Here is a 24976-nt window from a genome sequence, read left to right as displayed (position 1 = left end):
TTTGAATATTTATTTCAAAGAAAAACAGTAAACTAGCTTTATAAGTGGAAAAGAGGGTCAACAAAAACAATATGGTCTCAACAATAACTTTAAAAGTTCAAAAACCTTAGCTCAATCAGCAACCAAGCTAAAACACAAGAGTTAAAATCCTTCAAAACTGGATTTTTGGTCAGGGGAGGAATGTTTATGTTAGCAGTACCAACATTTCAGAGTATCTTTAGGAGACCCTCCTGATAATACCACCCAGGTTTGGTGAAGTTTGGTTCAGGGGGTCCAAAGTTATGGACTGCCTAAGGGTAGCCCCATCTACTATTAGCTTCCATTGGAAACCATGGGGGATGGGGGCACCCCCTTTGGGGGTCCATAACTTTGGACCTCCTGAACCAAACTTTACCAAACTTGGGTGGTATCATCAGGAGAGGCTCTTGAAAAATCCCTGAAATTGTGGTGCCACTAGCCTGAAAACTGTGCCCCCTGGTGGCTGACAAAGTAAAAACCCAAAAATATTAAAAAAAATACATATCACTCCTGTATAAGTCGAGGAGGGCTTTTTCAGCACAAAAAATGTGCTGAAAAATTCGACTAATATGCAAGTATAAATGGAATTCCAATTTGTTGATTGTACTGACTCACTCCATGTAATCCACCTTGACTCCCCACAAAAAGGTGGACTATAAACAAACAAACAAGCAAGCAAATAAGAAGCATATAATGACAACAGAAAAGCAAAGCCTCTCATTTACAACCATGACTTTTTTCATTGGCTAGAATATAGGGAAAGCAGCCAAGGTCTGTTTCAACTGTTTGTATTAGATGGAAGGCTATTGCCGTTTCTGCACGGCCACGCTGGGAGGTGCGCCGACGCCCCCCGCCCCCGGGACCATTCGCACAAACAGTCCCAGTAGGGGCAGGGAAGATGGAGCAGCGCTGCGTCATCGCCCGATCGACGTACCTTCCCTGAGACCTTCGGCGCGTCGCCTGGGCCAGGGGACACGCCCCCTGCCCTGCGCAACAACTCTGGAGTCGCAGGGCGGGGGGACGTGTCCCCAGACCTGGGTGACGTGCTGGAAGGTCGCAGAGAAGGTACGTTGATCAGGAAGGGGGGAGGGTGGCGCCTTTCAGCCGCTGCCGTTCGCATGGCAGCGGCTGGAAGACGCTGTTTCCAGAAAACCTCGCTCGGGGAGCGAGGTTTGGAAACAGCGGCTTTGCTCCACTGGAGGGGAGTAAGGGTGGCCCGGTTGCGATGCAGCTGCGCCCCCAATGCGAACAGCTCCCTAGGGACGGCGTTTTTGCCCGTAAATGGCCCGTGTGGAAAGGGCCTATCTGTGCATTTTGCTTTCTTATTTTTGTATCTAAAAGGCTTAGAGACCTGCTTTAAAAAAATTGGGAATCTGAACTAGCTAATGGACCAAAAAGGGTTTGGGTGGCCATAATCAGGTAGAACCTTAATAATCTGGCAATCCTATCAATCCAATAAGATGGATAACACAGAGGCAATCAACTGAACACAAAGTATAGAAGCCCAGCTGTGTAATAATGGAAAACAAATGTAAATACACTAGCAGCAGAGCCCATTGAAAGGGAGATGCAAAGGACTGAAGAGGAAGCATCTCCCTCCGTTTCTTAGTATCATTCAGTTTGTAAATATAAATATTTTGTAATTTGGGCTGGGTTTTCCTTGTGGACTTTTCTATTTATTTGCTTTTTTGTTATTTTCACAGAATGCGCCTTGAAGTCTCATTATGAGGTCAGCATTGAGTCCAGATTTCCAGCTAGCTTATTCTTGTATAGATGGCTGGTTTGTTGCATATTTGTATACCTTTACGCATTTTTATGTAAGTAATAAATGTCTGTTGTAATTGCACTCCTGCTGGAGGCTTATTTTGTCAGCATTAAGCTGTAGCCCTATGGTACAACTTTTGTTTTCTCTACCTTCTGATTCCAGGACAGGCACAAACAAACAAACAAACAAACAGGCCCACCAATAAAACTTTCAATGGTTATAATAGCCAGTCCACTCCTGTTTGGGAGCAGGTGACCACCGGATAGATGAGAGTGGTGGAACTGGAGAAAGGAAGGTTATAAATAGAGATATGTTAGGAATGATGAGAATGGGTTCATTGGTGGCTATTAGTAGTTATGTTAAAGGGAACTTCTACATCTAGAGCCAGTACATGTTTGAACACTAAGCTAGGAGGTAGCACCAAAGAAAGGCCTTGGCCTCTGTTCCCTGTTCCTTAGTCTTTCAAGTGTTGGCTGCTACATGAAACAGGATGTGGCGTTAAATGGATCACTTATCTTATGCAGCAGGGCACTTTCTTATGTTCTTGGGAAAGAAGAGCAGAGAAATAAAGGTGAAGAATATCATAAACACCTTTGAAAGTAAAGATGAGATATTTGTGGAGTGTTTAGAAATCAAAGAGGGGATTAAAAAACTCCAGGCCTAAAATGTTTACCCATTACATTTTATTTTTTCCTCATCGAAATCTTTGAATCCTGAACATGAAACAAAGGCAAACTTGTAATCCTGGCTGCATTAACAAGTGTAGTGCTGGCAAATCTGTTAAAAGTTTCCATATCTGTGTGAACTTCGAAATGAATTCAGTATTCCAAAACATGCTCCTAAAGATGTAAGAAAATGATGATCATCCCCAAAAATGTTGACCACCCAATCACCCAGTGACTGCCATGTCAAGAGGGAATTTGACCCTGGGTCTCCCCGGGGCTAGTTTAGCTCTCAAACCACTACATAGCATTGGTCAACTTTCACAGTGAGGCAGCCGCCCAATCTTGGGGTGGGGAGGAATAGTTTCACGGTGGCCAGGGACAGTGTAGCCACATGACCTCCAAAGAGGAATTGTGCTCCCTCTTTGTCTCCTGGCTGCTACTTTCACCTCCTCCTCTTTCTCTGTTTCCTTTGTCCATTTGCTGTTGTGGATAGGAACTCATGCAAAGATGTTACTATTAACTGGGTTTTTGAGGGACAAGAAATGTGTGTCCTTCAATTATTTGGGCACTCTTGTTAATCCCCAAATTTAGAAAAAAAATCTTTACTTTAACCTGATTCAATGTCCTGCCTTCTGCAGGGGTGAGCAGATACTATCAGCTTAACTGAGTTGGCAGCTTTTGCCACTGGAAAGATTGGTTGCAAAAGGGGAGGGGGAGAAGAAGGAGGAGGAGGGGGGAGGTCTCACCAAGGCTTTAGGGGGAATTGGAAAGCAGGGGAGATGCAGAGAGGATTGGGAGATGTGGAGGACATGGAGGAAAGAGGGGGATCCTGGCTGGAGTCAAGGGTGGGACCTTTGCGCGCGGGAGGGGAGGGTGGAGCCCCTCCTGTCCCCCCTGCCGATCATCAATTCTGGGATTTGCAGGCGCGGGAAGGGAGGGCCGCCGGTCCCCGGAGAAGGCGGAGCAGCCGGCCAAGAGCGCGCGGCGCAAGCGAGAGCGCCCCACGGAGGCCAGGAGCGCCTGCGGTGGCGCGACAACGACGCTTGAGGTGCGGGGGCGCGGGGGGAGTCAGGCACGCGCGAGCCTCCCCCTCCCCTGCCGGAGGGGTCCCCCACCCCCCGGGAGGTCCCGACCCGCTGTGCGCGCAGGACGGACGCCAGCTCTCCACGGGGCTTCCCAGCCAGACCCTTCGGCGCCTCCAGCCAAGTCCCGCCTGGGACCTGTTTCTCCAGCACCCTTTGGGACTCCCCCGGCTCCTTTCAGCGCTGGAGGGGGGTGAGTGGGTGGGTGGGGAGCCCCCCGCGGATGTCCGCACCCCGGCGGTGAAAGTCGCGGCGCAGATCATGGCAGGGGGACCCGTTGCCCCTTCCTCCTCCTCCCCCCTACAAAACCGTGGGAGTGAAAAGGGAGCCTCCGCAGGAAACTCATAACGCAGGACGAAGAAAGCAAGTCGGGCCTCCCCCCCCCCGCCCAGTTTCCAGAGGAGGAGGAGGCGGCGGCCGTCCTTCGCCAGGCAAAGACTCACTGAACAAGCAGGGACTCTCCTGCCTCTCAGGTTTCTCCTGAAAGCCATTTAAAGGAAATGGATGGTGATGATGATACTCGTCGTTAGCAGGGATCTGCTCCCCCCCACCCCATCCTATTATTTTCCTTTCGGGGCCTGCCTCTTTTCAAAACAATTTGTTCTAGACTGCTGCCGTTATAACCAATGTCAACGACCGTTATAACGACAATTATGCCCGTTATAACGATGGCAACGGCCGTTATAAGGCGGGCAGGCTCAGAGTGGCGTCGTTGGGGAGGGGGCGGGAAAGGGGTCAGCTCTCCCCAGCTCTGGGGCTGACTCTGCTGAGCTGCTGCAGCCAATCAGGAGGGGGGGGTCCCCAGCCAGGCCACGTGTAGGGCGGGAGTTCGGGGTGAAGAGCAGCGTGCTTGGGGGGGCGGGGGGGGGGGTGTCGTCCCAGACCCCCCAAGCAGCAGCCCTGTTCTGCGGGGGGGAGGGGGCTGCTGCTGCCGCCGGCGCCACTTTGAAAAGGGCGGAGGTTGGAGGGCATCCCATGGGGGCGGGGCTTGGCCTCCACTTCAAGCCAATGGCGGCAGACCCTCCCCGGCGCCTCCTGCCCAATGGCCGCGCCTTTCGCCCAACACAGCGCTCCGATGGGCCGGCGCCCTTCCGCCTCCTCCCGCTTGATTGGCCGGCGGGGCCCTAGAGGCGGAAGCGGCCGAGGGGGAGGGGCCCTTTCTGCAGCTACCTATTTTTTTAAAAAAAAAAACAACCGTATTTATGCAGTTTTAAACATTTATATTTATTGTATTTATCTGATTGTTTTATTGTCAGCTGTCTTGAGCCGCAGAGACATGAATGGGTATAAATGTAATAGATACATAAATGAATAAACGTCCACCCAGGAACCCTTCTGTACCGATTGTCTTGTTTGCTGCTCACTCCAGCCGGTCTCCTTCCAGGACAAAATCACCCGCGTTGCTATAATTTTAAAACCCACAGCCATTTGCAAAATACTTTGCTTTGCTGCACAGTTTGGTCACACAAAGACTGCCGTTTTCTTGCACGCTACATCAATAATTGCATGGTTAACTATAAATCACAACATGATTCAAATGGCACATGGAGCTCAAAGCTACGCTCATGATCCGCACCAGCATTTATGGCAGGGAGAGCGGCTCTTGCTGGGAGAACATTTACTGCAAGAGAAATCAGACTCCTGAATGTTAAATGAGAAACATGGTGATCTGTGGAACAGGAAACAGCACTAATGGCTGCATCGGAAACTACATTTCAGGCATCTAACTCGTGTTTTATAAACCCGTGGACCATTTCTCCTCTCACAGAGCACTGCAAGGGGAACACAGTTTGCAGCAGAGAAGAGGCAGGCCCGTAAACATGCAGCTGCTTCCAAGCCACTTTGTCCCTGGTTGGGTTTCTAAAACAAGTATGGCTTTGAGCCCCAATTTTCTGCCCTCACCTTCGAACTGTATTTACTAATACTGCTTTGCAGGGAAAAAAATGGCAGTCAGAGTTTAAAAAGATAAATTGGATGGATCCTGTACAATTCTAGTTACAAAAATATTAGTTGCCCCAGGAAATCGAGACGGCAGGATGAAATAAGAAAGGGAAGTGAAAGCCATGACATGAAAGGACCGAACTCAGGGAAATGCCTTGAACACCACGGACATGGGCAAGTGAACTGATTGGGAAAGAAGTGTTTACTACTTTCAGTGCTGAATTCCTTGGAGGAACGGAGCAGATGATGACTAGAGAGAGATATGGGAGGAAGGATATAAGCCTTCAGCCAGAACATAGCTCTTCCCCCACCCCCCACCCCCACCCCCCTGGTCAAACCAGACATGTTCTGAGAATTCTGCATCCAGCATGCCCAGCATAAACAAAATTGTCAGGCAATCCGGGGGCCCTTGTGCCTAAAAACAGCTAGGAGTCCAGCACGGAACTCCCAAATGCACTGGGTGAATTGGCACTCATTCATGTTATAGACTACAGCCTCTTACATTTATGTTTGGAGAACAAAGCATGTTCTTCTGACAATTATATTGGTTTAATTAAAGCCAAAGACATACTTGGAATGTCAGTTCCCCCCAGGGCCTTCCGTAATCTATGAATATGTGCATAAACTCCAAACTGACTACATTTCCTTCTGAATGCTGAAGCCAGCTAGGGCAGAGCACTTTCAATCTACTTTCAATGTACTTTGAAGCTGGATTTTACTTTGCGAATAGCAAAATCCACTTTCAAACAAGTGAAAGTAGATTGAATGTGCATTATTCTGCATGTGCGGAAGGGGCTCTAAAGTTTCCAGAGTATAGCATGAGTTTATTTCTGGCAGTAAGGAGTGGGGAAGGGGGAGAAAAAAAGGGACCAGACAATTCTTAGCCATAGCCCCTCTTATGGGAAATGCTGATCATGACGTGCTCACCCCTCATGACCAATCACAGGGCTGGCCTCATGGAATCTTCCAGGGAATAAGTGAACAGCCCCTTCCTAACAAAGATTCCCAGCTGCAAAGCATGATTAAATTAAGCTTGGGAACTTATGCTTGAGATCACAGCAATGGGTGGTGTGTGTATGTGTGAGAGAGAGAGAGAGAAAGGGAGAGTGGGCGGGTGTTGTATACCTGCAAAGGCAAAGAACTAGCTAAAGCTAGAAAACTCCTTAAAGATAGATACTTTATTGGCATTACCCTAGATATGATCTTCTGGTAGATATTATGTAAATACAATCTCCACGGTTTCCTAACCTACACTCTAGGTATGTGAAGTGCAGTACACAATTTCTCCTTCATGGAGTACTTCAAGGGTTAAAATTATATCCCCCAATTAGCTCTCGAGTTGTGTGCAACCATCATGTGGACAAACATCCCCAGGCAATCCACTTGCAAACAATTGTGAAACGGGATTGAAAGTGCATTATTCTGCATGTGCGGAAGGTGCCTAAAAGTAGCTACAGCAGATGCCCCTCCATCCCTTCCGTGACAAAAAAATAACTCCAGGAAGAAACTCCATCAGTTCTTATTACCATCCTTCTCAACTAACAGATGTGAATCTCACCTGTGAAGGAAAACTGTGATCAACTTATCTGATCATCCAGGTTGGAGAGCAGTGGTGCAGCTGTCTTGTTCTGTAGGTTGTCTGCAGACAGTTGTCCTTTTGTAATCTCTTAGGAGACTAGTTCTTCCATTCCTTTGATCTGCATGCCCCTGAACAAAAAGACAGCTTCCAGATGCCGTGTCCGTCTGTGTTTTCTCTCCACTGAACTTGTGGAAGCTCTAGGCTTGGCCATGCTCCCGGTTTGGTGCCATCACTGACATCTGGACATTTGAGCTGGGGTTTGTGGAAAGGAAGATACTTTTTTACCTGGGAAACCCCAGCTCACACACAGGGAAATCTGCCATGCAGATGGATAACTGTATGAGCACAAACAAAGCCCCAGCATAATATTTGGACTCCATGACAATTTGGGAACTCCCACTGAAAACCCATCCAGCACTCTCATGGTAGTTCTCTGAAACACTTTCCAGCTCATCAGCTGTCACGTGCATACAAAAGAAAAATGTGAAGCCTTTTTCACCAAAGTGTGCTTTAGTGCTATATTGTTCACACATTTTGTAAAAGACAGGATAGTTTGAAACACTGCCTTTCTCCCCAATCAGATTCAGCAAAGCGGGGGGAGTTCCATGGTTCTTGCCACCACTTTCTCCGCTGCAGTCAGAAGAATACTTTGTAGTATTTGCAAGGCTCTGAGAACTAGCCAGATCCAGAAGCATTGGTAGCAGCCCTTCATATACAAGTAAAAAGAAAGACTCACATCTCCCACTGTATCACTACACTCCAAGTATTCAGAAATTCTGCTCTACTGATAATGAGGGTGGCTATAATAGTGCGTGTATTTTTTAAAATATAGGCATGCATAGCCTTCGACTATACATATACTATACATGTATAGCCTTCGACTATACATATACTTTTGAAAGCCTTCGACAATACATAGGCATGTATATTTACTTTGATTCTCCAGATGTTTGTATTAATTAGAGCATATATCACAATCCTGCACACAGATAACGCAATAGGAAAAGCTTAATCTGATGTGATGCTCTTTAAAAGAAGTATAGAAGAAGAAGAAGAGGAGTTTGGATTTATATCCCCCCTTTCTCTCCTGCAGGAGACTCAAAGGGGCTTACAATCTCCTTGCCCTTCCCCCCTCACAACAAACACCCTGTGAGGTAGGTGGGGCTGAGAGAGCTCCGATGAGCTGTGACTAGCCCAAGGTCAAAAAACGGACCGAAAAAATTATACAAGACACACGTACGCTGCTAGATGCCAGCCACAGATGCAGGCGAAACGTCAGGAGAGAATGCTGCTAGAACACGGCCATACAGCCCGGAAACCACACAGCACCCCAGTGATTCCGGCCATGAAAGCGTTTGACAATTCACAACACTGCCAAAGCTACATCCAATTTACATGGATGTAAATTGCTGAACATAAATGCCCAACTCCTTTCCAGTGCAATCTTGTTCAGTCTATTCAATCCTGTGAGATCCACAGTTTCTCATTAACTTGGTCATGCTGAAGGGCCCACCAGGCTTTTAATTCCCCTGGGAGCCCGTCACAAACTCTCAGCCAGGGCTGCTGTTGTGAGAAAATTGAGATGGAGAATGATGTTCTAAGCTGCTTTGAGTCCCAACTGGAGAGAAGAGAAGGAAGGAAGGGAGGGAGGGAGGGAGGGAGGGATATCTGAATTGTTGAGGGCTATTCCTAAGCTCTTTATCTTTTATGCTCCAGAACCCTTGTCCAGGTTAGGCCCATAGCTGAAGCCATGTATTTAGCATTGAGGGGAAACCACTGTGAGGGTGAAGCCCACCAGCAGTCAGCAGTAATGGAGCAAGCTGCACTCCTGGGGAGGGCACATTTTTCAGGATGGAGGCGGGACTAATAGGTGTCCTCCTCTGGTCAGCACCTGCTTAATCAGCAACCTTTTCCTCCAAGCACAGAGCTCTGTGTGCAGAAAACATAAGAAAAGGTTACCAAGGGATACCGTAGCTCTTCCCAGCATTACCTGATAATACCTCAAAAGTGAACTGGCCCTTTAACTTATCAGGAAAGATCCCGGCAAGCTGCTGTCCCAAAGGGCCACTAGCAGCCAGACACAAACCGAGCCAAGTGGCCAGCACCACAGGGACGGCTTGGCTCCACCTCAAAACACAGCGGACCCTGCCGCGATGCCAGCACTGCAGAGGGCCACTTGGCTTGGCTTGCTCCAGGGCAGTTTAAATATTCCAACCGGCTCCTTTCAAGCGGGCTCCTTTTCATGCCAGGACCCCCAGTGCTCACCTTCTTCTGCCAGGCTGCTGTCCTTCCCTGAAGGGTTGAGCCTTCCCGGGTTTTCAGGCAGCTCCTCGCCTGGAGCCACCTTCTCCGCTCCCTGCTCCTCCGCATCCTCCTCCTTCTCAGAATCTACCTTCCGCAGGAAGCCTTGCAAGAATTCCTCGATCTCATCATCCGTCAGCACCGACTGTGCCTCCACCCGGGCAAGACTCAGGGGGCCCAGAAGCTCCAAGAGGAGGCAACCCAACAGCCATAATGGACAGCTGGCGCGCATCACTGCAGAGAGACGGAGATCCCTCCACACAAGCCTCCCAATCCTCTTCTCACCTGCTGAGTGATCCTCCTGACCGCTGGGAAGGAGGAAAGGTCTTGCATGGAACGGAGCCCTCCGGGACCCCAGAAGTTTGTTGGCGAAGGTGTGGGGAGACGGCGGAGTGTGTGTATGGAGGGGAAGGGGGCAGGGTCCTTTAAGAGGAGGGGCTATTTTAGCCCGAAGAGTGTAGAAAAATGTTGCTTATGTACACCAGATTCACTAATGATGATTAGTGATGATTCACTAATGATGATTAGAAAATGTAGCTTAAAGGTCATGGAAAAGGAAGCCCAGAAGCTGTGATGGCAAACCTTTTGGGCTTGCTGTGTGAAAAATTCAGAAAATGCTTACCTTGACTCTTTTGGTGTCATTGTCCCCCCTCCCCCCCCCCGAACAAAAGAGAAACAATTCTTTACATATTGGTTCATACTTAAAAATATAGTCCAATCAGTGTATAGTACTATATATTAGATGAAGAAATGTCAAATCAATACAAAAATGACTTAAACTCAAGACAGGGAGAACAGCTGCTGTTGAGTGCTGTTGAATAATTGCGTGCCACCCAAAAAGCAACCGTACAATTTTTCCAATGGGTGAATCACGACCCTCGGAGGGTTTACTCAGAAGCAAGCCCCATTGCCAGCATCCGAGCTTATTCCCAGGTAAAGGATCGTGCTTTAGTTCTTCGCATGAAAATCAGTGGGGTTTAACAGCGCTTAACAGGGTTACCTACACTGCTTCCACAAAACTAGGTCTTAGGTTTAATGCTAATAATCGAGCCCAGCAGCCCAGGTTAGCCTAGATCATGTGTGTGGGGGGCACTCCGTTTGTGCATGCCCACAGAGAGGGCTCCGAGTGCCACCTCTGGCACCCGTGCCATAGGTTCGCCACCACTGCCATACGTTCACCATCACTGACCTAGAGGATGCCCTTTGTCCCACAGGCAAAGATAACCAGACAACAGAGCTGAGAGATCTCAGCCGATGGTTGAAACAGAAGTGTTGGCAGGAAGGATTTAGAATTTAGACACTCTTAACATCTTGATGCAAGTCTGACCCCATTTAACAGAAGGGCTTCATTTAAACTGCAAAGAAACCAGGATGATGGAACATCCTACCAAAAAGGCTAACAGCTGTACCACTGGGCGGCCTCTGGGAGGAAAGGGGAACAGGAACATCCTTTTTAGGACAACACATTCCTCAGGAGTTTGTGGATGTGTTATTCCTTTGGGATAACATATTTCCGATTTTGAAATATGAGCCAAAGTCTGCAACATGTACCCAGAAAGGAACAGCCAGTTGTTGTTTTTACAGATCACTTGATTGTAGCGAAGTCAGCAGCTACTGGACAAAGATAGGTGTCCATCCTGGCAGTTGCCAGCCATGTGCAAAATCTATCCAACTCAGCTGCGCATGGAAGGTTTTCTAGACACACCCAAATTGGCTGACAGTTCGTCAGACCATGCGTTCACAGCAGGATGAGCCATGCAGTGAGGTGTAAGGTTGAAACATGGTGGTGCAGAATCCTGCCAGTCCTGAGGAGGCCCCAGCCAAAGGGAGATATGTTCTCTGCTGCAAACACAGGAGCTTCTCAGTCCTGGCAAGGTTCTGCACCACAATGTTTCAACCTTACAACCTCACTGCACGGCTCATCGTGCTGTGAATGCATTTTGTGTCTTATGAAATGCATGCATAAGGCAGGGGTGCTGGAGTTGAATGCTGAGAAGGCATGCTGCAGTGATTAATGTCCTCCTGGTGGACTTCTGAGGCCTGTTACATGTTGGAATAACCAGTTCAGTTGCCCCTACAAAGGTGTCTGTGGCATCGTGGCTTATAGGAAAGACATTGGCCAGCCCCCGGTGGAGATTGTGTAAATGCTTGCACGCTGAGAACCTGTTGTAGCAGCAATGGACTCATCACCTCCACAGATGACAAGGATGGGGTGCATAGTTTATCCATGCCCTTTCCCTTTGGAGGGGAGGCAGATCCCATGACGTTGAATAAGAGTGTATTGTTGAAGGCTTTCATGGCCAGATTCAACTGGTTCTGGTGGGTTTTCCGGGCTGTGTGGCCATGGTCTGGTGGATCTTGTTCCTAATGTTTTGTCTGCATCTGTGGCTGGCATCTTCAAGTGTATCACAGAAGGAAGTCTGTGTGTAACACAGTGTGTAACAAACTTCCCTCTTGCTCTCTGCTTTTATCAGATTGGACCAATTTCTCACGAATCACGTCCTGGAGGTTCTCTCCTGTCTCACTTGAGGGGCGAAGAGTGTGCAGGCTCTTCAGGCGGCGACAATACATCCTGCACCCAAGCAAATGAGGCCATCCTCATGTTCGCTAAGTCGAGACATCTTTTAGCCACAGGAATGGCATTCTTGAAAAATGCCATTTTGTTTGGAAAACGCAGCAGGAACTGCTGCACTAACTACTCTAACCAGTAATAATAACTTAACTGTTACTAACTTCAACTTTGAACTAGCTAACTAGAAAACTATCCACTAACACCATGATGGCCAACCTATAGCACCCCCTCACCACTGCCATTCCCCCTCTGCCCAAGGGAGAAGGCAGCCACCATCTCCCTGGGGCAGAGGGGGAATGGCAGCAGTGACCTGCTTGGGGCCGCCTGCTCTCACGGCGCGGGAGCCGATGGTGCCGAGCAGCCAACCCCCTCTGCCTGAGGGAGAAGGTGGCTTCCTTCTCCCTCGGGCAGAGGGGAAACGGCATTGGTGATCTGCTCGGTGGCCTTCAACACTCCAGCCTGGGCATTTTTTTAAAGAGGAGTTTGGATTTATATCCCCCCTTTCTCTCCTGCAGGAGACTCAAAGCCCTTCCCCCCTCACAACAAACACCCTGTGAGGTAGGTGGGGCTGGGAGAGCTTCAAGGTGACTAGCCCAAGGTCACCCAGCTGGCGTGTGTGGGAGTGTACAGGCTAATCTGAATTGCCCAGATAAGCCTCCACAGCTCAGGCGGCAGAGCGGAGAATCAAACCCGGTTCCTCCAGATTAGATACACAAGCTCTTAACCTCCTACGCCACTACTGTTCCACCCAAACACTTAATGATTGGTTCCCCACCCTGGGACATGGACAATATACCACACTAAACTTTCCCTTCTCACTTAGACACAGTGTGAAACAGACTTTTCTCTGTGATACACCTCTGAAGATGCCAGCCACAGATGCAGGCGAAATGTTAGGAACAAAATCCACCAGACCACGGGCACACAGCCCGGGAAACCCACCAGAACCACCTGATGGAAGGAGCTTCCTGGTGACCAGCATGCAGACCGATTTGTATCAAACGTGGGGAAAATTTGCAGAGGTTTTAGAACAGGTTTGTTAACGCCCACCCAGAGCGTAAGTGCCCACTGAAAACTCAAGACAGTGAGTATATTCTGATGGAAACAGAAGTAGCTGCCATTCGACTTGCAATTCGGTTCCATGTGCATCGCTTGGTGAGCTTTCTGAAGGATCCTGTTTCAACACCGACAAACCTGTTTAATCAAATCCTAGCTCATCTTGAATTCCAAGTAGTCACTGCAGTGTAAATTCACTTCCTCTGTTTGGAGGCAGTGTCTTACAAGCCAGCTACACTCCCAACCTGTGAGGTCCTATCACTACAGAAATAAAAAACAGAACACGAAACTAAAATCAGTAGTTTTATTAGAAGCTGCAACCTTAAACTCGATGTCCAAAATGATAGACTATGGTGTACGATTAGCATTACTCTTTTTTGCAATTCCTTTTAAGAAGGTAGTCTCCTGTGCATTGGGTCATTACTGACCCATGGAGTGAAGCCACATCACATTTACTGGGCAGTCTGTGTTGACAGGGTCGTTTGCCACTGCCTTCCCCAGTTTTCTACACGTTACCCCCAGCAAGCTGGGTACTCATTTCATACAAATGTTGCACACTAGCACTCTTCCTGGGCAGCAATTTTAAGTCCAGGATTTCTATAAAGCTCGTTCAGACTAAATATAAGACCGTTGGAAATTCTACCATATGTGATCACCGGAGTCACCTAATAGCACATACAGTTGTAAACAAGTTCAAAAGGAGAAATTGGCTTCTTTTCTAATTTCACTTGGACCAGCTTAGAGCAGCTCTTTCAAGCATTCCCATCTCACAAGCACAGCTGCCGCTCAGCCTTCTTGCTCCCGTTTCATCAATTCTGGCAAAGAGAACAGCCATCCCAACAAGTGGCACCAATCTGAAAGCGAAGCAGAATGGGCATTTCAGTGAACGAGTTAACAAAATTGTGGCCACCATTTCTTTAAAAAGGAGCCTCAACCACCCAGTAGGAATCCTGGAAAGTGGCTGCCAACTAGGCAGCTACTACTTCTACGTAAGCACTGCAACAAACCTGCCTGGCCAACTGAGCTCATGTCTCCACAGGTTTCCCTTCTTAGGGACTAGGCCAGCAGTGACAGGCAGCCCTGAAAAAGTCACTGCTGGGGAGCATGTGTGGAAGTTGCCGCAGACACAGGGTTCTAACTTGAGACAAGCTAAGGTGACACCAGTGATGCTTATTTAAGAACCCAATTCGAAACAATTGTCTGTGCAGCACGCCCGGTCAGAAAACAGCCTTGGTATTGGAACAGAAGCATCACCTACAAACTAATTTAATGCACCTGTAACTCTGTCCAAGGCTTTCTCCTGTTTAATTCTAACCACCCTGTGAAGCAAGTCGTGTTGAGAAATGAGGCAGGATTGTGCTCTTGGTCAACCATAAAGTATCATGGCTAGAAGGGATCTGAACCTTGATCTTCCTCATTTCTAGTCATGCAAACCACGATGACAGACAGGCCATGGACCACTTGCTAATTTCTTCAGAGAGCATCCAAACATGGGCTTCTGAGGCTGGAAAGGCAGGCGTGCGGCCCCTGTAGCTCTCAAGGTTGCTCAAAGCTGACCAGTTCTTCCCATGCACAGTTCAAATAAAGTCTAGCTACTGCTCACTCCTCTGGGAGGATTTTCGGCATGAACTGGACAACATGGTTGCACCTAGCTCCCAACATGGCCAGTCTACAGTCTGCCAGCTACAAACCTCCGCTTCCCATCTCTGGCAGATTTGGGATCTGAAGAAGCGGTTTCATTCCGATGCCAATAGTTCGCTGCAGAATGGAAAAGACTCCATCTCTTCTTCACCTGCCAAAAACAGGTCAGTGTCACTAACCCAAGATTATTCAAAATCTCACTTCATTTTACCCAGGTTATGGCTCTAACAGGATACTCCAGGGCAAGGTGATGCTGTTCACCTAGTCCTGAGGAGGTTCCCCAAGTTAATCTGGTCAATTTTCTCTCTCCCATGTTTAGATCCTGATCCAAACATCACACATTACAATGGAAAAGTTGGCTTCTCAAGTGGGAACAGAAGCCTCCCACACCCAAACCAGGCCGCACTGGAAGAAACATTCCCAAACGTCCAAGCTCGGCACAAGGCATGTTTATAAAGTCTTGGACAAGACAGCTGGATGAGTCCAAGCATTGTTTATCTGCCTTTCCTCCCCCTAGTTTTTCCAAAGCAGAATCAGTCACAGCAGCTAGCCACGCCCTCCCCCCAGATAAAACTGCAGATTCAGATCAATTTCTCCTGGGGTCCATGAAGACCCCAGGACTAGCCCAACAAGTTTGTCAAAAGCAGTAAGAACCAGTAGAGTTTGCTGTGGCCATAAGAATGGAGCTCTGTGGGAGAGAAGATGCAGACATGAGCAAAAGAGTTACCTCGAAATACAGGACTATTTCCACAAATGAACTAGCCAAGAGCAGCTTTCGTCTCACATGGATCGCACTGAAGGAGGCACAACACACTTCGGGGGTCTCCAAGGACACTGGCTTCCACACACTAGCAGAGAATTCTCACAGTGTAAGAACAGGACAGAGCTAACTACAGGTAGGCCCATCTAGGCACCAACCTCAGTTCCGCCTCAACCCTGAAGAAACCTCAAATCCCCAGATTGTGACCTTCCAAATTCAGGAAGCATTTGTTTAAACCAAGAGGCATCTTCATCCCCAAGTTCTCCTTCCTAACAGCAGCAACACAACAGTATTACAATTGCAGCTATAACTAGGCGTGTTTGTAAGACAGCAGTCATAAGAGCTCCAGGTATCATGATTCAGCACAGGGCATTTTACCACTGTACATGTTTGTGCGTAGCATCCCACATCTTGCTCCCTCTGCAGCATCAGCTCCCGAGCCAAAATTAGCGATGGAACCTTCAGAAATCGCTAGTTAATTCAACATTTGAAGGCCAAACCAGAACACTCAAGATCATCAGCCAGCAATGTCTTGAGGAATGCCACTGGGATCAATGTTTGCAAAACAACCACCACCTCAATTGTTCCAGCCACTACCCACTTAAGAGATGAAACCAACTCCATTCCCCAGGACAGAACTGTAGTGCAGGTAAATCTCCCCAACATTCTAGGCAATCAAATTTTGGCAGAGGCACACAGGGAGTGGGGAGCATCTTGGGTCATTTGGAACCCGATAAGTGGTTTGATATAAAGGTACTCAGATACAACAGGAGCATCAACATTAATTTAGAGAGTGTGGCATAAGCCATGCTACAAAGAGCAGGAAGATATTTCCATTTGTTCTGCCTTGTGTTGCACTGTATTAGATTTCATTCCTCTCAGCTTTTTAGGAATTAGCATCTATCATGCTCATTGCTTGGTTACCAACTCTGGGCATTCTCCAGAGGAGCTGTGACCCATTTTTGCTTACTTGCAACTAAGCCATCTAAGTTGTGCGGTGCAATGCGATGTCAAACGTCACGAGCAGAGAATTGTTTCAGATGGGATTTTAATGGGCTTCGTAAAGCCAAAACTCAATACAGGAACTTCCTTATCCACTTCAAATACAATGTCAATGGAATTAAGCACGTGTCTTCCAGTAAAAAAAGGACAATATAAACAAACATTTTCAAGAAGCTCTCAAAGCGTCATAGTCTTATGTTTACTATACAGTAAAACAGATTTTATTATGATCAATGTGAACCATTTAACCCTTTCAGTAACACCAAGGTGGCTTGCCTTTGTCATCCTCCCTTGCAATGCTAAGAGTTGAACTCCAAAAAGTGCATTGCACTTTTCAAAAGTAAATTTTGCTTGGCTTCCAGTTTACTATAATCTTTTAGGGCCCCCTTTAAGTCAAGTTAAAAGAAAACCTTGGGTTGAGAAAGACAAATAAAACCAGATTTCAAAAATGCTTTAAAACCACTCTTGAAAAAAAACAAACTCTTGAGCATAGTCTAAACAGGCCATCTTGCAGAGGAAGCTTTCGGGCCGCATGTGACAAAAAGCTATATAGGGGAAGATACAAGTAGGTAACTAAAGATTCAGCGAAGCTCCAAAAATCTTTATAAATACGGCCATTGGAAGGACGATCTTGATTCAGGAAGGATTTTTACTCGGTGTGAGCTGAGGACAAGAAGCAGGTACAATCATAAAGGCACAAGCATATGGACATGTTTGCAGCATTTTCACCACTCCTAGACTTTTCCAGATTAGTGAGGCTAAGACTCTCGAGGCCCTCCCCCAATTAGCACTCCACAGCTGGGATGTACAATTTGATGTTAACGTTTCTTAACGACCAACATACATTTAAGCAAATGTATCAGTAATCTGAATTGAAACCTGCAACGTTCAGACTGAGTCAATGGTAGGAAACTGAAAACCATCTTTGAGTCTAGCTACTCAGCAGTGACCTCTACTGCTACAGCCACTACCCAGCACAAGTTGGAAAACTGTAAGTTAAGGGCATTTGGACGGGCAGGAAGTCTGCAACCCTTTCCCAAGGGCCACCTACCTCAGTTGTCGTAGCTGTCTCTGTAAGAGCCTCCTGAAGAGTAGCGGTCACTGTAACCTCCCTGACTTCTGAAAACAAAGGATGCGTGTTTTATACCAGCTCACTGAAAATCAAACATCTCTGAAGCCACGCTCACTGCCACAATTACCTGCCGTAATCCCGGGAACCACCATAACCTCCACTTCTGTTGTCGTAGCGACCACCATAGCTTCTGTCTCCACCACCTACAAGAAAAAAAGGGTCGCTGGTTAGCATCCATTAATGAATTAACTCTTCCCTTAATTAATCAATAACCAGTCAACAATTACCACTGCCTCCTGATACTCACCTCTGGAGTACCCACGGCCTCGCCCCCTTCCACCAAAATAGCCACCTCGGGATCCACGTGAAGATTTCCCTGCATGGTCCACTCTGATTTGGCGCCCATCTATAGACTAAACACACATGCACAAGTGTTTTAATGATGGCTTCCTAGATATCACAGGACAGTCTCAACTGCAGTGAGTGGACGAAGATAATCTTCAATTGCAATGAGTGGACTAGGACAGGGTTATTTGGACCGGAATTGCAGCACAGGGGTGCAGGTAAGGGTTAATTCATACGCTCAGTAGCTATTAACAGTTAAACTATTATGCCTATGCAACCCCTTAGCTAATCAACTGCACCTACATATGCCATTTGAGAACAGTGGATTAAAAGGCATCCAGAATTTAATGCACTTGCTGCTGAGTTAAGTATGCATATGATTATGCCGGTAGCCGGAGGTGGCTGTTGTGAGTTCTCCAGACTGTGTGGTCATGGTGTGGTGGCTTTAGCTTTTAATGCTTCACTCACATCTGTCTGTGGCTGGCATCTTCAGAGGCACATCCCGGCAAGATGTGTTTCTCTCGGCAGAACAGCATGGAGTGATTTGTGCGGCTGGGTATCAGTTCTATCCTCTTCTCAGAAAGAAGGGGGTGAGGCGCATTTGCAAGTACCTGGGTGGAGTTCATTTGCAGCTGCATGTGTCCTGGTGGCTTGAGTGTGCATTAATTGAGGCAGAGGAAAGGTGAATAATGAATCACACACATTCAAACCACCAGGATGAATGCAAATGCAACTGAAAATTAATTCTACTTGGACACTTGCAAATGCACTTCATCATCTCCCACCTGAACAGAGGACAACCACACAAATCAGCCCACACTGTGCCAGAGAGAAACAAAACTTACTGTGACACGACTCTATGCCAGCCACAGATGTGGGTGAAACATCAGGTGCTAAACCACCAGACCACGGTCACACAGCCCAAGAAACCCACAAAGGCTAGTTGATTCTGGCTGTGAATGCCTTCAACAATACAATAACTTACGTTCGCCTTGCAAGGCAAACCAGGCGAAAATAGGTTATTTTAGGCAAAATGCTATGATCAGAACATGCATTGTAGCTTTGAAATTCCAGGTCCTACACAGCACCAGAGTCAAGAAGTCTTCAACACAGAATATAAATTCACAGCAAGTCCAAAATGTTTTGAGATCTAAACATTTGCCACAGGGCAACACTGAAATTGTCATGTCAGTTTCAGGTTGTTTCCTTCAAGCTACCCCACTCACATTATCAAGGAACGGGGAACTCGCCTTCCACCTTCCTAATTGTTTCAGCGTTTGTTTGCCAGTCTACAAGAATTTTCATTTTCAAACATGGCTGTTTCCCAACATAAAGCCCAGTTTCTTACAGGCTAGGATGATTTTTCTGTTTAAAAAAGGAAGCCTTAAGAATTATGTAAAGGTTAAGAGTAGAAGAGAAGTCAGTCTATGTACCAGGAAAGCACAACCCAAATCGGTCCCTTGTCTAAGATACTATGGGATGTGGTAGCTCTCTTATTCAGTACGCCCAGATGTCATTTTGGAGGCTTTTTTTAATGCCTGAAAAGGCACAGCTTGGACCACTCAATAAATTTCAGAACTGGATGGGCGGGAAAGAAGAATTAGTGTCTTGAGGTTGCAAGTGAAGTTTCTAACATAGGTGCAGTACAGGAAGTCATACAATTACATGTTGAGGGAGGAAGAGAGGAGGAAAAAATAGACAATCCAACTGTTGGGACAGGACTACATCAAAAAGCCCCATACTGATGCTTTTACTTTTTAATCCAAAGACATGAGAAAACAGCCTCCATATACCCAAAACAGAGCAAACTCAGCATGCATGCATGCGCACTCTGCAGCTCTTCATGTTTCTTTCATGGGTTGAACACGAAGTGCTATTTTAGGCTGGTTGATGAATATCAATTTGATTCATGTTCAGCTGTTCAATTAACACAGGCCAATCCAGACCTAAAAATTGGGAACACATCTTTTACAACTGATAAAGGGATCTTTATGTTGGACCAACTGATAAGAGTGCAATGAGTTTTTGTCATTTTCTCAGCTGGAAACTAGACAAGACTTGGTCAGTTTCTGAAGAATGGCAATGTCTGTTGGTAGGTAAAATATGACCTCCTGGCCTGTGTGCCTCAAGAGCCCCCTTTTGCACCTGGAAAAAACAACTGAATGGATGCAGAAAATGAAACTGACAATATTTGTTTACAAATATTTTATGTCAATGAATGTGAGATGCAGCCTCATGAATTAATGGTCTTTCTATCAGTTATGGTAGACTTGCAATAATGGTCTTTCTATCAGTTATGGTAGACTTGCAATAAAGCAAAAAATATATCTGGATACAAATACACTCAGCAATCCAGAAGATTTTAAAAAACTAAAATACAAATGAAAACAAAGGCTTTTTTCTGAGTCTGATAGACAGTTTGAAAAGAAAATATGGAAGAATATTACATCCACAACAATGGAAAACTTCACTGAAACCTACAATAGAAGAATGATTTTATGAAGATACTGGAATAGGTGGAGATGGCTGTTTACTTCTTTCATCAGAGAAAAGAACTTACCTAAATTCAGTGATAACTGGAAACCCCTGACAGACTTTTTGAATAAAGCAGAAAAAAATGAATGGATGATTTGTGGATTTGAAGAAAAAGAAAATAGACTTGATAGAGAAAAGTATTAATCTTATTAGTAATATTAAGGATCAGTTCTAATATTTTAACTTGAGAGAAGGATCCAATTTTATTGTATTTATATTTGGTGCAAAGATAGTCGGGAGACCTTTCTTCCCCTCTGAAGTGTGGTCCATGTTTGTTATTATTTGTGGCTTTTTTGTCTTTGTATTAAAGGGTCGCAGCATTAGGAAGGTTGAGAACCACTGCTGAAAAGGAATGAATGGAGTAAGGAGCTAAATCATCCTATTTTGCCAAAGTGACGGGATATGGCCTTAAAAATTATATCTGCTTTCTCCAGGGATCTTAAGTTGTGACTCCTTCAGCAAAAATTATGTTTAGAATATATTGGACATCACAGCAACTCTATATTAAATTGTTGAGTCAAATGCCTTAATTGTTGGCATTGTACCTCACAAGATGCATCCTTTAAACATGCTTTGGCCAATCATTTAGATATTATTCCTCACATGAACTTTGCATTAGAATGTTTAATGATTTTTAAGGATGTTTAAATTATCTGCCTATCACTTGGAGGCTAACCAATGGTCAATGAGACTGGACACTCAGCACCCTTGCTACACCATTAGAGATAAATTCCCATTTCTGGTAAATCAGTGAATTGAGGAATTTAAAACTTTACAAATATTTGAACACATGGCATATTGACAAGTTGTATAGGGATTTATTTTTACATTTCTGCCTCTTCTAAAGTTGATCAACCAGCTCTACTTTAAACACTTCGTCATGCATTACTGATTATCTCAAGACTTCACACCAACATGAAATTATTTCAAAACCTTTACCTCTCCATTCATGGCTCTCATGGCATCTGATGCATGCTCAGGATTGGCAAAGGTGATAAAACCAAAGCCTCGTGATCTCTGAGTTTCTTTGTCTTTGATCACGACAACTAGAATCACAAAGGAGGAAGAAACGTTACAAAATTACTTGTAGAAGAGCTAGATTACAGTTACACTTTTAAAGACCAACAAGGCTTAAACTTTTGAGTGTCATTCCTCTAAATGAAGCTTGAGAGCCACACACCAGTTTAAGAACATAAGAAAGAGACTGCTGGATGAGACCAGAGTCCATCTAGTCCAGCACTCTGCTACTCGCAGTGGCTCACCAGATGCCTTTGGTGGGCCACTGTGAGTGGCCCACATGTAGGATGTGAAAGCAATGGCCTCCTGCTGCTCCCAAGCACCTGATCTGCTAATATTTAATATTCTTACCTTCAGAAATGGTACCAAAAGAGCTGAAATGCTGCTCCAGACTTTGCTCATCAGTGTCAAAGTTCAACCCCCCAACAAACAGCTTTCCTTCTTCAGAAGACATGATGGTGAAAAGGTGTCTACAGAATAGTAAAACAACAAGAGGCATGAGGTAAGTGCTGACTGATCCTTTCTTCCAAATGTAGTGAAAAATCACACAGCTTCTATCTATGTGCCTAAGATAACTTCTGATTCAGTGGTAAACAGAGCAATGTTTCCAGGCACTCACTCAGAAGCAGCCCATACAACAACAAAGCCAAACAAGGACTATTTGTGTCACCTGCCTCAGTCTGGAACTCAGCCCTCCAGTCACATGCTTGGAGCTGCAGCCACCGTGGTTTCCAATCATTAAGGCGTTGGGACCTCCCGTACTGGTACTGCCAGGCTAGAGTGATCATTCTTTCCAGAGCATAATTCTTTTTACTTTTAGCTCTGTCCTATGAACTAGGTCCACATTCTATTTCTACCCATTAAGAAAAAAGCAGAAGGGGTTCCTAGCTTAGCTCAATCATCTAAACAGCAGCGCTCTGGGGTCAGCTGCACTTATAGCGTGAAACGGAGAAGCCGTGCAGCAACTAGGACTTACCATGATATTCACAGCAAGAAGGTAGATTAGCCCTCCTCAACCTTGCCTACCTCATGAAGTGGACTCAAGAGAGATCAGAGCCCCTGGGCATAAGCGCAGACTGCCAGTCAGCACCCATGAACCGTTTGCTTCCATTAGGCTCTCCCTGTGTTTTTAACACCATAGGGAGGGACCAGACCTTCAGCCCCAGAGCAGGGCTGACGACACCCAGGAAGGGCTCTGAAATCACCCGGGGGCCGCAGCTGATCTCCAAACAGAGACCCCGGAAGAAAAAGGCAGCATTAAAGGGCAAACTCTATGGGGCCGTCCTTTCCCTCCTGAGCTGCACCCCCCCCCCCAAATCTCCGGGAATGTCCCAACTTGGAGCCGGCGATTCTGATTGGCTCAGCCGGGAGCCCCTTCTCTTTTCTGAAAGGGAAGAAACAGAATGTGGAGCTAACTCATAAGACAGAGCTAAATATGTATATATCTACGTGTGCGGCCACGCACACACGTGGAGGCCCGAGGATGGGCTGTTCCGTGAGGGGCGGGGTTTGTTGCTACTGCGGGGACGGAACCGGGCCTGCCGCGCGAGGGAGGAAAAAGGCGGGAAGGCGCGCCTTCGCCCTCACAGGCAGCGCCGCTTCCCGCTCCACGCCTCAGGCGCCATCTTGTTCACCCGGCGCTCGAAGAGGAGGGGCGTCTAGAGAGCCGAAGATGGCGGCCGTGAGGCCGACGCGCTTCCCGCCAACCCCGAGGAAACGCCCGGCTGGTTTCTTTCTCCTCACCGAGTGCGGGCAGGCGCCCCCTCCCCCCCATTACAGCGAAGGGGCCGTGGCGCTAGGCCGCATCCGCAAAACTGTTAGCGCGCTCCGGGCGCTACCACCAGCAGCGCATGCGCTCTCGGCCTACCGCGCTACGCCCCCCCTCCTCACTATCCTGGGTCGTCGCTATTTACCAACGGCTGCTGCTAACCGCAGCCGAGACCAAACCTGACGAACCCGTTTCCTTCAGGCCTGAAAGGAGCGACAAAAGAACGAGTTCAGGCTCACTTCTTTCCCGACTCACCCAACTACGTCCCCGGGGCTGGAGCGGTTGAAAATACGGGCCGAGGAACCGCCTGCGCGACGCTTATATAGTAGACCGCCCACCGCGGGTGGCCACGTGATTGCCGCCGTCTTTCTCCAGATTCATTGGTTGGCACTACGCATGCGCTGAGGAGAGAACGCGGTCCCAACCCCTATTGCTAGGACAGAAGGGAGGAGGGAAAAGGACAGACGCAGAAAAAAAATTCGTTGACATCCGGGCATTCGTTCAAGTTTCTCCCGCCAAAAAAAATACATCCGGGGCCTTCCTTGGCTTGCTCCCGCCTCCGCCCGCACAGAGAGCTTCCGGTTCCCATTAAAGCCCTCCACGTGCGTAGCAGGAAGGGCGGAAGCCACAGCAGTCAATTAATACAAAATTAATAAAGCGGGTTGGGCGCGAGTCTCCTTTCAGTGCGATCTTTAAAATAATAACCTGGTGTGTCCCAAAAGCATTTATTTTGCTTCCGGGAGGAGCCGGGTTCCTCGCTGAGTGATCCACAGGTGTCAAACTCGCGGCCCTCCAGATGTTATGGACTACAGTCCCCATCATCCCCTGCCATAACATCTGGAGGGCCGCGAGGAGCAGTTTGAGGAAACAGATGTCATTAGTGTGAGAAAAGGTGAAGTGGACGCGGGTATCGAACCTGCGTTTTATGCAATCGCCTGTCTCAGGCGTCTTGTGCACCCGAAGAAACTATTTGGTTGGCAGGAGAAAAAGCGGCCTTTCGCTCCCTCTTCAGGTGATGCGGTTCGACAGCGAGATTGTGGGGGACGGAAATGAATTCGGGCAGCTAGAACTACACAGGAAAGGAAAGGACAGCTGTATGTGACCCGACAGGGAGAAGGAGAAACCACTTAGTCTCCTTCGTAGAGCGGGTGGTGGTGAAAAGAAATAAAGTACCAAGATGCAAAGGGCTCGGTAACTGCGTCAGAAATCACAATGCCTCGCTTATCACTCCTGCGGTACACCTGTCATTAGGAGAAGAAGAGTTTGGATTTCTACCCCACCTTTCTTTTGTGAGGAGACTCAAGGCGGCTGACAAACCCCTTTTCCCTTTCCCTCCCCATAACAGATACCTTGTGAGGCACGTGGGCTGTTCTGAGAGAACTATGACTGGCCCAGGGTCACCCAGCCGGCTTCATGTGGAGGAACGGGGAAACAAACCCTCACCAGATACACTCTGCCACTCAGGTGGAGGAGTAATGCGGTTCTCCAGATCAGAGTTCATCTGCTGTTACACCATGCCGGCTGTAGCCCTCCAACAGGGACAGTGTTGTCTGCTAAACATACAAGGAGGCTCTGCTTCTTAAGGTAAGGTCTGGGCAGGGGCGTAACGAGGCAGCCCTGGGCAAACTGTAGCCCTGGGCAAAACCTGAGTTGGATGCCCCCCCCCCGCCTTTGGGCTGCTGCCACTCCACCACGCACTCAAATTTTTTTTTTTGCACCAAGACATTGTAGTTGCTTACCACAGGGGGGTGAGGTTTTTAGACATATCAGCACAAAAAATTTCAGCATATCATCAGGAGACTGTCCTTATGCTACTCCTCATGTTTGGTGAGGTTTGGTTCAAGGAGTCCAAAGTTA

General features: G+C 47.1%; 2 protein-coding genes across 7 annotated transcripts; both read right to left on the bottom strand.

Moving 5' to 3' along the window:
• Positions 1 to 3048: 3048 nt before the first annotated feature.
• Positions 3049 to 9609, bottom strand: LOC125429717 (adipocyte enhancer-binding protein 1-like). Its single transcript, XM_048491085.1, has 2 exons — positions 9316 to 9609; positions 3049 to 3060 (listed from the first exon to the last, which is right to left on the bottom strand). Exons 1-2 carry the CDS (start codon positions 9581 to 9583, stop codon positions 3056 to 3058), a joined length of 273 nt encoding a protein of 90 aa, XP_048347042.1. The 5' UTR covers positions 9584 to 9609; the 3' UTR covers positions 3049 to 3055.
• Positions 9610 to 13269: 3660 nt separating this feature from the next.
• On the bottom strand, positions 13270 to 23531 carry LOC125428511 (RNA-binding protein 3-like). 6 transcript variants are annotated; one of them, XM_048488689.1, is made up of 7 exons: positions 21703 to 21736; positions 21274 to 21380; positions 17762 to 17867; positions 17582 to 17657; positions 17434 to 17501; positions 14683 to 14771; positions 13270 to 13833 (listed from the first exon to the last, which is right to left on the bottom strand). In XM_048488689.1, exons 3-7 carry the CDS (start codon positions 17858 to 17860, stop codon positions 13704 to 13706), a joined length of 462 nt encoding a protein of 153 aa, XP_048344646.1. In that variant the 5' UTR covers positions 17861 to 17867; positions 21274 to 21380; positions 21703 to 21736; the 3' UTR covers positions 13270 to 13703. The 6 variants fall into 6 exon arrangements, with proteins under 6 accessions (XP_048344646.1, XP_048344651.1, XP_048344649.1 ...); XM_048488694.1 differs by lacking the exon at positions 13270 to 13833 and adding an exon at positions 23375 to 23531 and having other exon boundaries at positions 14686 to 14771; positions 17434 to 17498; positions 21703 to 21821; XM_048488692.1 differs by lacking the exon at positions 13270 to 13833 and adding an exon at positions 23375 to 23530 and having other exon boundaries at positions 14687 to 14771; positions 21703 to 21821.
• Positions 23532 to 24976: the final 1445 nt, after the last annotated feature.

Source organism: Sphaerodactylus townsendi, linkage group LG03 (genome assembly GCF_021028975.2).
Source record: "Sphaerodactylus townsendi isolate TG3544 linkage group LG03, MPM_Stown_v2.3, whole genome shotgun sequence".
NCBI lineage: Eukaryota > Metazoa > Chordata > Lepidosauria > Squamata > Sphaerodactylidae > Sphaerodactylus > Sphaerodactylus townsendi.
The sequence above is the reverse complement of the archived record's forward strand: the minus strand, read 5'-3'. Positions and strand labels throughout refer to the sequence as shown.